The sequence below is a fragment of the Corvus cornix genome, chromosome 13, assembly GCF_000738735.6.
Source record: "Corvus cornix cornix isolate S_Up_H32 chromosome 13, ASM73873v5, whole genome shotgun sequence".
NCBI lineage: Eukaryota > Metazoa > Chordata > Aves > Passeriformes > Corvidae > Corvus > Corvus cornix.
Genome location: NC_046343.1, coordinates 15,730,641 through 15,744,517, shown reverse-complemented (window position 1 = coordinate 15,744,517; position 13,877 = coordinate 15,730,641). Strand labels below are relative to the sequence as shown.

At 39.5% G+C, this 13,877-nt stretch overlaps 1 protein-coding gene across 3 annotated transcripts in view; it reads right to left on the bottom strand.

Annotated features, from left to right (window-relative positions):
- The window catches only part of SLIT3 (slit guidance ligand 3), a 468,570-nt gene that overhangs the window by 126,172 nt on the left and 328,521 nt on the right, over positions 1 to 13,877 (bottom strand). For all 3 annotated transcript variants that reach the window (XM_039559586.1, XM_010406223.4, XM_010406222.4), the window contains one exon: positions 11,286 to 11,357. In XM_039559586.1, the coding sequence (XP_039415520.1) occupies positions 11,286 to 11,357 (72 nt within the window). The remainder of the gene's footprint in view (positions 1 to 11,285; positions 11,358 to 13,877) is intronic.

The following is a 13,877-nucleotide window of genomic DNA, read 5'->3' as shown; positions in this document are numbered from 1 at the left end:
GGTGAATATACAGACATATAACAGTGTTTGCCATCCTAAAATGCTTTGAAGCTGGGGTGTTTTGCATGCCTAGCCCTCTCCCAATTTATTCAAAATTCTACACAAATATTTAAGGAAGCCTTCAGCTTAATATACACAGGAATAAAAATTACTCCCCACCTTGCTATTCCATGCACACACACATACACACAGCCCACGATGAGAACAACCCTTATTTTTCAATTTTCTCTACCAGCAGCTGTCTTAATTCTAACTGAAATTCTGAGAGTTTGAAATCTTTTGATAAGGACTGCAGGGTTAATTTGATCATGGAAGATTAAAAAGACATCTTTCTCCTGGGAGACAAAAAGAGAGAAGGGTAAGGTCTGGGCTAAGACTCAGTGAAAGGAAACTCAGTTCACACCCAAGGACAGCCAGGCAGGGGCCCAGGCTGCCACAGGAGCTGTGCAGTCCCTGTCCTTGGAGGTTTTCAAGATGACACCAAATAAAGCCATGAGCAACCTGCTCTGACCTGATGAAGAGGTTTTGCTTTAAGCAAGGGTTCTCCAGACTATTGCCAAGTGATCACTTAAGGTCCCTTCCAGCCTCTACTGTCCTACAATTCTACAAATTCCAGTCACATCAGAGTCCTGTGCAGTTGTGGAAAAGCAGCACAAAGGCAATTTAAATACTATTAAAAAAAAAAAAATATATATATATATATGTATATATATATTTTACATCTACACAGCAACCAGCTGGTGGAACTAATCAGGTCAGCTAGAAAATCTTGGACAGTAGTTGTGCAAGTTTTCTTAGATCATCCATCCAGTGTTCTGCCCTGTACAATAAGTGTATAAAAACCCAACAACAATCTGCATCTCCTGCTGAGACAATCAAACACGAGAACACTTAATTTGTCACTGTCATCTGCATAGGTGGTATCTTGCACTCAGAAGGGAAATAGGCAGGAAATTGCTTCTTAGCAAAGCCCAAATTCACATCTTTAGACTACTACCAGCCAGAGAAAAATGGTAAATTGCAAACAATATATGTTGTTAACTCAGTTCTCTTGAGCACAAAATTCTTCCCTTGTCAGTGGGACAAATATTGTATCACTGTGGCTCTCTCTGGGGCAGTACACTAATATGAAATCACAAGACAAATATGTTTATAGGCAAAAAGGAAAATATATCCTCTATTCCTCAGCAAGCAAAGGCATCCTCTTAAAGACACCTCTAACAGCACAGGGAGCTTCCATTCTCAACAAACTGCACAGGCACCACCAGAGACAAGAGGGCAGCCACTCAGGAAGAAACAAAAGTTTGATAACTGCACACAATGCTTTTCATTTCTTCAAAAAGTAATTCAGAAGATGCTTCCTCTGCCTTTATATTCCTGAAACCTTTGGAACATCACACTCTCATTACAGTTCTCTGCTCCCACTGTTGTTTTGGCAGAGCCTTGTTACTGCAGCCAATGGCCAGAGTATTAGTGATACACAGGAGATGCAGGCATACTTGGGCAGCATGGAGAACTCCAGGAGAACAGAGCTGATTTGGAATGAGAGGGCTCCAAAAAAGAACTCCCCTTTCTGGCCTACAGAAAAGTCAGTATTGATTTACCCAAATTTCCTCCTTTACATGTTGTGGAAAATAAAGTTTGACATTACTTAAGACAAAATCCCATAGAAGGCAATGATGGATAAATTAGGTTACATTTTTGCATGAACTAATAGCTAAAACAATTTTATGAAATCATAAGCAGCACTAGAATGACCCCTCTGGAATCTGTATTTCCGTGACACCTAATCCACACTCCTGTTGGCTCCTCCAAAAGTAAAAAGGTAATTTTTCCATTGGGCTACAGGAACAGCTCCTCCTCCTTTGCTCCAACTGCAAATGTCATCTCTTCCTGCTTGCATCTTACAGCCATTTGTACGTCCAAACCAAAGCAATCTTTCTCCTCTCGGATCTCACACATCATGCACTCCTCTTTCCAGCTTGTGGAGTACCTCATCCGTAAAGAATGGGTTAACAAGGCATTAGAAGGCAGAACCAGGTACTGAATTTTGAAAATCCCCAGGCATGCTCTTACGCATTGCAAATCCTTTGGTTTCTACCCCCTGTCCTTTTGCACTGGTCCCACTCTGATTTTAGGGAATACACATCAGCTTGGGTTGGCTGTTCCTGTCCCATGACAGAGGCTTGGTCCCTGAGCTACACAGGAACAAAACTGAAAACAAGTATGTATTTCAACTTCTTTTGCTAGATGCTGATTTTTTTCCAGTATTACAGAAATGGTTTGTGTTGCAAGCAGTACTTGTAACAAGGCACAAAGCAAAAATGAAAACAATCTCAGCAATAAGAGAATTTACAACTGAACTACAATGGTATTTGTACATGTGGGTAACCAGTATGTCTTTTTGTGATGCCTCAGAACTGCACAGCAGAGCTGCTTTGGGCAGATGCTGTTCCCTCCTGTGTAAAGACTGGGCACAAAGTCTACATTACTGATCCATCCCATTGAATAAACCCTCTGAGAAAAACTGACCTGCAACTGCAGTAAATGTACTGGATTCAGATTCGTTCTCCCATTAGTTTCAACAAAACATGAATAAACCCAATGCTGAAAAATAGAATTTACAATGTGACGAGGTTTCCTGGCATGAATTTTCAATGACTCTGTTCATGGTGATATAATCTGTGACATTTATTTAGAGCCAAACACCAAAAATGAGATCAACTGATCATCCATATAGCCACAAATACAGAGGCACACACTCTCCTTTAAGCATCAGAGTGATTTGGAATAGAAAAGTGCTTGTGCAGATTGTTTAGAAGTGGGAATTTAGATCCTAAACAGCTTTTCTGAGGTGACAACATCTATTCTGTGTATCACAGACAGTATGCTCAACAGTTATCCAGGTGTAGCCATATGGAGTGGATGGTGATACATTAATGACTTATTTCTGATCAGAATCAGTGAAAAACGGGGAAGAAGTGAAAAACTGAGGAAGCAGGATACATCACCCCTAAAAATTTCTTCCTCCTACTTACTGTGAGTTAGATGATGACTTTTGGCCAGAAGCACTAAGGTTCATATTCCTTTCAAAACTCTCAGTTATTTTAAAATATCTGCTATGAATATTTCCCTCTATAAATCTCAGTTCTTTACTTAATCTTTCTTCGCTATCCCAGCTCCCCTAATGGCATCTAATTATTAATTAGGTATACAAGGCAGGCCTCACATGGTGCTAAAAGTGGTTATAAGAGGTTTTTTTTTAACTAACACAAAGGCAGATGAGAAAAACATATTCCAGGAAGCAGAAACACTGATCTTCTTTGAACACTGAACCAGGCCATAAAACATACCAAGGGTTCCTTTTATTGGACTAACACCAAAAGAAGGAACAACATTAAAAGGGGAGTCTTATTTTAGCAGAAATTACATGGTATTTATTTTTCACCAAGTCATGGTGAAAGTAAATTCCACTAATTCTCCTATTTTGTTATCAGCTTGATTGGATGAGATTTACACACGGCCTCCAGATGTGGGGCACCATTCAAAAGATGGTTAAATATTCAAGTAGAAATAAAACCGCCTGCTACCCAGAGGGATGATGGATTATTAACTCAAGTCTCCATTTTCATCCCTCTGGATATGTAAAAAACATGAAGAAACCTCTGACAAGCCCTGGACCACCACAGAATACAGGAGAATGGTTAAAGACCTTGTGGTTTGCACACCATTGAAAGCAACGAGCTGAGCACTGTTACAATTCCATGAACCCATTTCCTGAAAAAGTGGATTTGTCCACACACATTGAAATAATAATGTGTTTCAGCTAAGCCCTTGAAATGAATGTGCACTGAATTGGCTCTGTAATTGTATCAGCTGCTCATAAGCACCATCTGCATAATTAAGATGGTCCCATAATTGAATTATATGCCCAAGCACAGCTTCAAGTGATTAACATTTAAATAACATTCTGAACTCCAAACCCAAAATGATTGAAAAAATTGTTTTTTAAGAGCAAATGGGAATGTTTATACGGCTTTTACCCTTAGCCATGTTTGTATTTTTATCTCAGTAAAGTCAAGTAATCAAACTATCAGGAAATAACCACAAAATTTGGAGAAGCAACAGCAGCCTGGCAACCTTACACGTGCTGGGGACTGCAGGCTGGTCTCTCTGGTGCTCCAGGATAGAGCAGGAATCATCCTAAATACATTAGTGAGCCTCAAGGAAAGTGTTGAGGAGAAAAGCTGCACCGAGGCACTGAAAAGCTTCTCTTCCTTTTTCACCAGCTTTGTGTTTTGACAGCAACGACAACATGATGAGAATGAAAATGTTTGGCATCCCATGAACTGGCTGGCACATCCCACATGCCAGACTCCACTAGGGAAAATGAGAACTCACCAGAAAAAACAGATGTAAGAGGCATAGGAGACTTGTAGGAAAGAGGAGAAATGGATAACAGTTTTGCCTGGGTAACAGCAGAATACAAATTGAACAGACATGACCTTTATAGAATATCAATAGTTGAAGGCTTCACCTACATTCAGAGGCACTATAAGGCAGCAAAGAAAGAATTCTCAGCAGAAAGCTTTTTTGAGGATATATAATACCTGTTACAACAAGTGCAAAAAAAAATTAGCACATATTTTTCAGAATTTCAGAAATTCATAGGGAATCAAGTGTCATCTTTGATTCAACACAATTTTTCATGGGAGCTGAAAGTGTCAATACAGCAATATCTAGTCAAGTACTTGGTCATCCCAGCAGTCAACGACAAGCAACATCTAATGACAGAATTGTGTGTGCCCCTGCTTAGTTATTGGCAAAATAATTATATTAGGTTTCAGGAACATTTTAAGATGGCCTGGACTGTCAGGGAGCATTTTCATTGTCTCTCACTGTGTTGAGATATTTAAATATCTACTAAAATTTACATTTTCTAATGTGATGACTGACCACTGAAGAGTCTGTCAGTGCTTCAGTCGATAATAACCAGCATGAAATCATCATCATGCTTGCTTAACCAGCTTCAAGTGTTTCTCCATGTTCAGGAAACTGGATGATGGTGATGACAAATTTATTCACAGTAAATTAAAATGAAAAAGTCGCAAGCTGATAATGAGTCGAGAAGGAAGTACAGAGCACAGTCTGACAGTCCTGTTTTGGTGGGATTTTAAAAAGAGAAATTCCTTTTCTGATCCAAAAGTATGCAACTCCAGTTGAACACCATCCACAAAACAATCCTGTGGTACTTCTGTTACTACCTGGAGAATTATAAACATGTGTTCTCACAGCACCCAGACTCCTGCTATTTGAAATTCAATAGTGTCTAACTTGTGCCAGCAGACAAGATCACAGCTGATTCTAGATAACCGTGTGATAATTCAGATGCACAACAGAATAAACACATTTTCTCAGCTTTCAGTGCTATGAGAGTTAGATTTGTGTATAATGAGGAGAGTTTCTGTCAAGACAGTCCAGCTTGGAGCACTGGCGTCAGAGGGGCTGCTGGATCACACTGACGTAGGAATGAGCAGTTGTTTTGGGAAGCTGCATGCAGCCAGGCTACACAAGTGACATAGAAAAGGCAGATGCTGTTGCAGTCTTTCATTAGTGCTTGACTGTAATTGTATTTCTGAGTCTGGCAGATGCTGCTCCCTCACTAACAGCGGCTACTGAGTTTAGTAACATTATCACAGTAGCAACCTAAATGCAGAAATCTGAAGGAAAAAAGCTTGAGGCAAATGGCTGGAAAGCAATTCTAAAGCTATTAAACGGGTCTGTGCACAGAGTGTTCTGTCCTGGCCTAGGAGGATGAGGGTTGCATAGTCTCTGAGCTATAGCCAAAACTATTTTGAGTAATCAAGAGTGTCATTTTGTCATATGTCATTTTGCTAAGAATTGAGGTTCACAGAACCCAGAAATGACACAGGTTGCAAAGGACCTCCAGGTCATTTGGTCTGAACCCCACTCAAAACATGACCCATTCATGCACAGTTAATGCAGATCACGAGATCACAGGATAATTCAGAATTCCAGGAAGCTTGAGTGGTTTCTTGTCCTGTTAGGCTGCCAAACCAGGATGACTTACAAGGTCAGACTGGGTTGCTCAGAGCTTTATCCAGTCTGGTCTTTAAAGCCTTGAAGGACAGAGGATGCACAGTTTTCTGGGCAGCCTACTCCAACTATGTGACATCACTGTGCTAATGTTTTCCCCTTACATCTGGGCAGAAGGTCTCTTTTTTTACTGCCTGCTGTCTATTCTCCATGAGAAAAATTAAGAACTCCGCAGAACGAAAAGATTTTATGCAGCACTTAAAGCCCAGATCACTATGGGGAAGAAAAGAGACTACTGTGCTATTGAGGACTTGTAAATGGAAAACTGCACTTTCTTTATTCTGACATTTATGTACTGTTTACATGGCTGGTTAATATATTTATGTATACAAAGTGCAATGTATACAATGCCAAATACTGGAATTGATGTACATTCTGTTGTTTTTATATACTCTGTGCAAGTTTGTGCATCACAGCATTTTCTTTGAGATTCTATCAAGCCCCAAAAGTAAACAAGAAGTAATTCGTAGATCCTGTTTTAAGCTCTTCAGTACTGGGATTCAATTTAGAGTTACAAATCAACACAAGCACTTCAAACTTGGCAAACTTGCCATGGAGATACTTTCCAAGCAACCTCACCAGAAAAGAGCTGGGGGTACCAAGCATCTGCCTTATTCATCCCAGAAAAACCAGAATAAACGACAAGTTAAAAAAAAAAAAAAAAGAATCACTCAAACCAAAATTTGACTGGCTGAATTTTGGGAAGACTGATGATAGCAGTTTCTGAAAGTACACACATGACTTGTCACTTCATACAAGTCTATTTTAGGGTCAGCTGAAGTTGTAAATATTATATCTAGTTCCAATTTTAACCCAGGTTAGGTGAGTGATAATTTGTCACCACTTTTGACATCACTTTATCTGTCAGTATGTCAAACTCCAAGCACCAATATGATTATTGGTCCTTTCCAATCATAGCATTGAGTTTTCCCTAATGACCAGATATTAGGTGAAGGAAGAGAAGGCTGTAAGGTTTTGGCTTCATTTTTTGAGAGAGGAGCACAACGAGCCTCTGATTTTAATATATATGTACCCCAGGAGTAGATCTACATTTAGCAACATCAAAACAGAGCCCACTACGGGGATTTTTCTTGCTCAGTAAAACATGGGGATCACAAGCAGAATATTTAGGATCAACACGCCTGAGCACTTGTATGATTAACCATGCAAAGTAAATTTCCTCATGGAAAAGGATTTATTGAAAACTGATACTTGCCAGACATTTGAAAAATGAGACTTCATCCCTCATATTATTCTGCTATACAGCCTCTTTAAACAGTAGAGATTTTATGATAGCTCCTTGTTCCAGGAAACAGAGCACCGCGAAGCGCACGGCATACAGCTGTAATAAAAAGGCTCCCAGAATGTTTGTTTCAATCTGGTTGCAGGGAGGGAAGTGTATTACTTAGATATGACAAATGCTGGCTCACAAACTCGGTGCCCATTGCTGAGTGAGTGGAGCTGCTGTTGGGTTTATCTGCCACAGGGCTGCCCAGAGGGAAAGAGCTGCAGTGTGTGCTGTGCCCCCTGCGCAGTGACTGGCAGCACTTTGGCAAGTTCAAGGGCTCCTCAAAGAGCCTGTCCACATTCCCAGGAAACTGAAGGACAGCTGAGCAGCACATTTAAATGTCTTCCACTTTCTAGACAGCCCAAGGTCAGTTGAAGGCCTCCTGGACAGGAGTTCAAACTGCCCACAGCTAACGGTTACTTGAAAACTTCCACCGTAAGCTGAAACCTTTGCATTTCTTTCAGTATCTAAATGCAAGAAATGCAAACAATGATAATTAATCAAACACTATTTCACAGCTTGGATGCGTTGCTCCCCCAATAAAATGAAAGTTTCTGTTCACTGTATAAAAAAACCACCACAAAAGCTAAAAACCAATTATCCCTTTCTGGAAAACAACATAGCTCTCTCAAACTCAAATTGACCTAAAATTCTCAGAAGGCACTTGATCCAACCTGCTGAAAAGAAGAATGTATGAGGATAGGGTACAGTAGCTACAGAGCTTTCTATCATCCTCTCCTCTGGCAACTTCCAAAAGGGTAAGGAAAACTACATAGTCCAAGAAAAGCTTCTGCTCCACAGAACAGATGTGTAGTTGGACTTGAAGAATGGTTTTTGCTGCTCTGTTGGTTACCACTGCATATTTAAGAAACACATAAGATTTGTGAAATCAGCAATTTAACAAAAATCCAATTGCAATTATTTTTGTGGGTAATGTTAACTACTTAAGATAGTTACTTGTAATGAAAACTTCAGAAACAACATTTTGAATCAAACCGACAGGGTTTAAAAAAAGTCCAACAAAACCACACCCTAATCCCTCAACAAAAAACCCCCAAACCCTTATTATCTAACCATGTCTAGTTATTCTCTTGCCAAATATAATATAATACTGGCTTACCACCTCTGCCTTATAGGGCAGAAATGTGGAATGCTGATGCCAGCCAGGTGGTCTAAAACTTGTTCTGAATTAATTTCCCCTACACCAAAGTCAAACAGGGCACTTAAAGATGTGACCATGCCTGAGATGAGAATGCCTTTACCCACTCTGGGGCTCCTGACATCAGTGGTACTGTCTGAAGGTGTTAGGCCCTTACACAGAACAATTCAGCCAGAATACAGTGGAATAATCCTAGCCTGTACTGTGACAGTATATTTAAACTGAAGAATAATTACATGTCTGAGAAACTCTGAGGAGTTCTATCCAAAACAATTAATAACGATATTATCTGTTCTGAAATTTCACAGCAATTATTTTTTCCTTTTTAATAATATATTTTCTTTCTAAATAATATTTTTTCCTTCTAAACAATACAGGTCCCACAAGGACTCCCTTTTTCTCATTGTGTCCTGCTTTATCATAAAGCCAGTACATTTTCAAAACTGCTCCTGCTCCAGCTCAGGAAATCAGACAGGCTACCAGGATACCTTAATCAGTGTTCTTATCAGAGTGTCTCCAGACTAATAAGAAGAAATCCAATCTAGTGCCCACTGAACACTAAATTAGATCTAATCATAGGGCACTCTTCCAATTGTTCAACAGCAGGTCTAAGACCAACGAATGCCATTTATTTTTTTTTTTAGTAGCCATTAAAATACTACAAGCAATCCCAAAACAGCTGCTTCAAAGCCACAGTCGGAAAAGCTGCAGACATTTGTTTGCATTTAAAGCATGATCATTCAATGCTCTCCTTGGCAAAAGATGCTTTACATACAAACATGCTCAAGAAGATCCTAGAAGGCTCCAGGGTCATGGTATTTTAGGAATCCCAAAATGGGGCAACCTACTTAGATCTTCTCAACTTGAGAATGTTTAAATAGTTGAAGCACAACACCTTTCAATGGTTTTCTGGCACACAGAATTTGTCTCCTTAACAACAAGGCACCATTTGAACTAATTCTGACTAAAAACAATTGTCTCTTGTCTTAAATATGCACTTCACTGAAAGCCTGCTCTACATCCACGCCAGGACTATGCTGTAAAGGAGTTAAAAATTGCTTAATGCCTTATGCAAAAATTCTAGACCCGTATTTTATAGGACACCATGATACATGTGTTGAGTGATTTTTTTTTAATATATTTTCCTACTGGGAAAGATTCTATCCATGAAGAGTCCTGGATTAGACAGAACTGTGTTCAACTGTATCACTTTAAACTTGTAACCATAAAATATTTGGGGAGGACTGTCATAAAACTCAGATTTTTTAAAATACAGTTCTTCTTCTCAGAGGTCAAAGTGGGACAAGTCCCAGCTCCTCTGCACTTTCATAATTATTGTCCTGACACCTGGAAAACCATTCCCAAAATTCCTCTTACTGCACAGGCTGCCATGGAAACACTGAAGTACCAGAAAACTTGTGAGGTTTGGGGCAGGAGAGAGGAAAAGAGCTGCCAGGAAAAGTATGTGCACAAGGTGAAGATAAAACGATGGGCAGCTCCCCACTGCCACAGCTCAGGAACTGTCCCAGCCAAACCAAAGGGGCTCTTGCTTGTCCTGCTCTGGAACAGGGTGGTCCATGTTTGCAATTAAGGTCTTATGGATAAATTACACATCTGAGTAGTCCTTCCCTTAGCATTCAGAGTCATTTCAGCTACTTCATTTTCCTTGTTTGGCTTTGCTCGTGAATTTTAATCCAAATCTATGCTTACTTTGATACAGCATGTAAGGGCAGCAAAGGCTGCAATCACAGGGACACATCCCATGGCAATGACAATCTTTGGGAAATTCATTGCTGGCTACGTCAGGATTGTCAGAAAGACTCAAAGTAACGTGTCTAAAAGCTACTTCATATTCTATATTAAGTATGATTTACTGTTCGGGGTGGAGTGCTGTATGTGACATAAACCAGAATTGACTCACATTTGATGCATTGCCTTTATTTTCTAAGCGCATCATCCACAATGGTAATGAGAACATTAGGGATACATATTAAACTCACTTCCCTGCTGCTCCCTCTACTGACTGGCTGATGATTGCCTTCCCTTTGAAGGAGTTGCTGGTTCCCAATGTGATCATGGAGACAGGAGTGAGTGAAATTTGCAATTTCCCATTTGGCTTAGGAAATTTTTTCTGCTCCATTAATACATACGGAAAAAAAATATATATATTACCCTGATCATGACTGCAAGTTAAATCACACGTGGCATAAGATACTTAAGTAACAATATATTGTGAAATCATTTCTCTTGCAACCAAGCCCCATTTGACATAATAAGAACGTGGAACTGAGCACGAGTTGCAGCAACCAGACCTCTCATGTTGCCCTTTCACTTGCCCCAGCAGGTTCTTGCAGCACAGAAGCCCTCTAGGATCCAGACATTCAACCACAAGTGCTAAATGTGTAAAAACAATCAGATGGCATCCCCACCCACGCATCAGCCGGTGACCAAATTTCCTTTCTTGGACCGAGTCTCTCATTTCCTCCCCACACTTAAATCTTCTGTGTCTATTATCCATTATACACACTGTGCTATAAAACTGTTGACACCTTCCTTTTTTAGTTTTTTCAGCCCTTGCCTCCCTCTTGCCTGACACAGAAACAACAGACTAGCACATCCCAGTGAGTTTTCAGTGGAAAAGGTGGTTCTGTTAATGTCAGAAGCTGAAAGAACAGTAAATCTAGCTAGTCAGTAAAATAAAGAGGAAGGGATCATACTCACAGCAGCTGCAGAGACACAAGATCATCAAAAAGGCCCTGGGGAATCTCCGTGATCTTGTTTCCATAGAGCACTCTGAAAATTCAGGAAGACAAAATAAATCTTAAATAACAGCCCAGTTTAGTGTCCTCCCACATCTCTGCATTATCATCTTTATTGATCATGGTGCACCATGCCCAGGATCTGTGGGCATTTCATTTAACCAGTGATCTCATTTTCTTTTCAGAGAGCACATGGCATTAAATGAGTCGTTATGATTCAGGCTTCGTCTGGTGTTGGAAAGCATTTTTAATGTAGAAACTGGACATCATCCAAAAACTGTATCTGAAATATTTTTCATTCTGTTAAGGAGTTTTTTTTCCATCCCTTTTAGAAATATTTTAGCCACTGAAAGGCACATTGTCTGATGCAAAAACCTAGAATTCTGCTCAGCAATACTGAATTTAAAAGCCAGAGAGCACAAGCTGCTGTAGATAAAATTTCATATAACTGAGTCTCTTAAGATATAGTAATTGGCATGAAATGTGACACAGGCATCATTGGATAAAATATTGTGGCTTCACCAGCTGCTGTTACCATTTCAATGAACTAATATAAAGAAATTTATCCTGAATGGGAAATAGACATATATTTCAAGAAGTCAGAAATAATTTAGGTATAGCTTAGTTATAAAAATCAGTAAGGCTTTAATAACAAAAATGCGAGTCACTGTGCATATTTAATCAACCATAAACATATGACCTGATATCCATGATTCAGTTTTAACATTAAAAATACTTCATTTTTTAATGGAAAAATGCACATATATATTACCTTTAGAAATTGAACTAAGGGGGAAGAGAGACAGAACCACCATTATGCTGAGATGGGTTACCCAGTGATCAGAGCAAAATCATGTATGACAGGAACACCTGAAATTCAGTCATGGCTGAAGTATTTACTCATGTCATTTCTGCAGGCTGGTATCAGTTGTCAAAACCAGAGAGTGGGTGACGAGCTTATGTGAGTCCTGGTAAAAGGGAAGATGATGAGGCTCCCCCTGACAGTATTTTGCCTTACCTAAACACCTTAAATTGGGAAAATCAGAATTTCTGTAATTTCTATGCTCTACATAGGACATGGCAAATGGTTATAAACCAGCTCATGCCAGAACTTTGCTGCTTATGTGTCACTAAACTGGTTGGCTCCCTCACGTTTCAGTGTGGGACCATAGGCTGGCCATGAATCAAACGGCCATGTGAGGCTTGGATGTTGGCTGAAATCCTGGCTTGCTCTGCCTTACAACATTTGAGATATTAGGAAGAGAGGAACATACTGAAAAACAAACTCTTAGCATGACAGACCATTTCCAATACCCCCTGGCCTTCCCAGAGCAAAACTTCAGTTTACTCTTCATCAGTCACTGGGAGTCTATCACCCCTGGAGGAGTGTTCCCAGATCAGCTCATTCTGAGCCTAAACAAAATAACACCATTTCAATAGCAAATCCTAAACTGAAACCTCATTTTTCATTACTTTTGCAGCTTAGCAGGAACTGAAGTGCTGCTCAAGAAACTAATGGTCATCCAGCATTCTACTTTCTCTAAACAAATGTAACCATTTCTCTATCTAGTACAGAGTCACAAGGATGGTTTCTAATGTGCTGCTCCAGTTCGTGTTTTTTGTGAGTAATGAATGCTTCTAAATTTTTCTGATTGTTTTTTAACTTTAGCCTCAGAAGACACACACGATTTCCTATTTCAACAAAATTTAATGCAATAGATGTAAATTTTTATACTCTATCCAAAGCTAGACAGAAATGGTGGCTGGACTTGTAAAGGTTTAACAGGACCACTCAGAACATTCAAGTCCCTGGATTTCACTGGGCTCTAAACCAACACGTGAAAGGCTGACTCACAGATTTCTTTCTGAACAAAGATGTGTACACCTGTATCAGGAAGCAAAAGCAAAACCACTGCAAATAAAATATTTGTAAAAGGTTAAAACATTAATGCCCACAGAACCCAGCAGACTTCCTTTTCACCTTCCAGTCTTTCTGAAAAACCTTTCTTTAGCAGGTGTGTACACCGAGGTTAGACTGCAAACTCTGGGATGGCAGAGAAATATCTTCCTTAGTTTTGTGAAGGAGCAGGATCATCAGGGCTGATCAATAATGCATAGTACAACAGCAAAGAAGAATTGAGAAGCCAAGTTTTACAAAATGCCCATGGAAAGTAAAAACATCCCCACTCCAGCCTAAGGGTTATTCTGGCTGCAGAAGTAAAACACTCGGGTAAAGTAAAACCTTAAAGAAATATCAGCACTCACATCCTACGTACTACTGAATGCAATATCAAAATAAGACCCTCAGAGCAATTTTTTTTCATTTATTTTTAATTTGAGAGTCAGAATGTCATAGAGCAGTGTGCTACTGAATTGTTGTAAACCTTGGATGTGTTTATACATCTTCTTTACTATTTTGAGCAAAATAAAACAGATCAAAGTAGCTTATAAAATAAAACAAAGCTCCAATTTTTAGAAGCCATGAAAAGGAAAATAAGCATTTTCCAAACTAATTTGGCTTATGTGCATGTGGCACATTAGCATTCAAACAGAT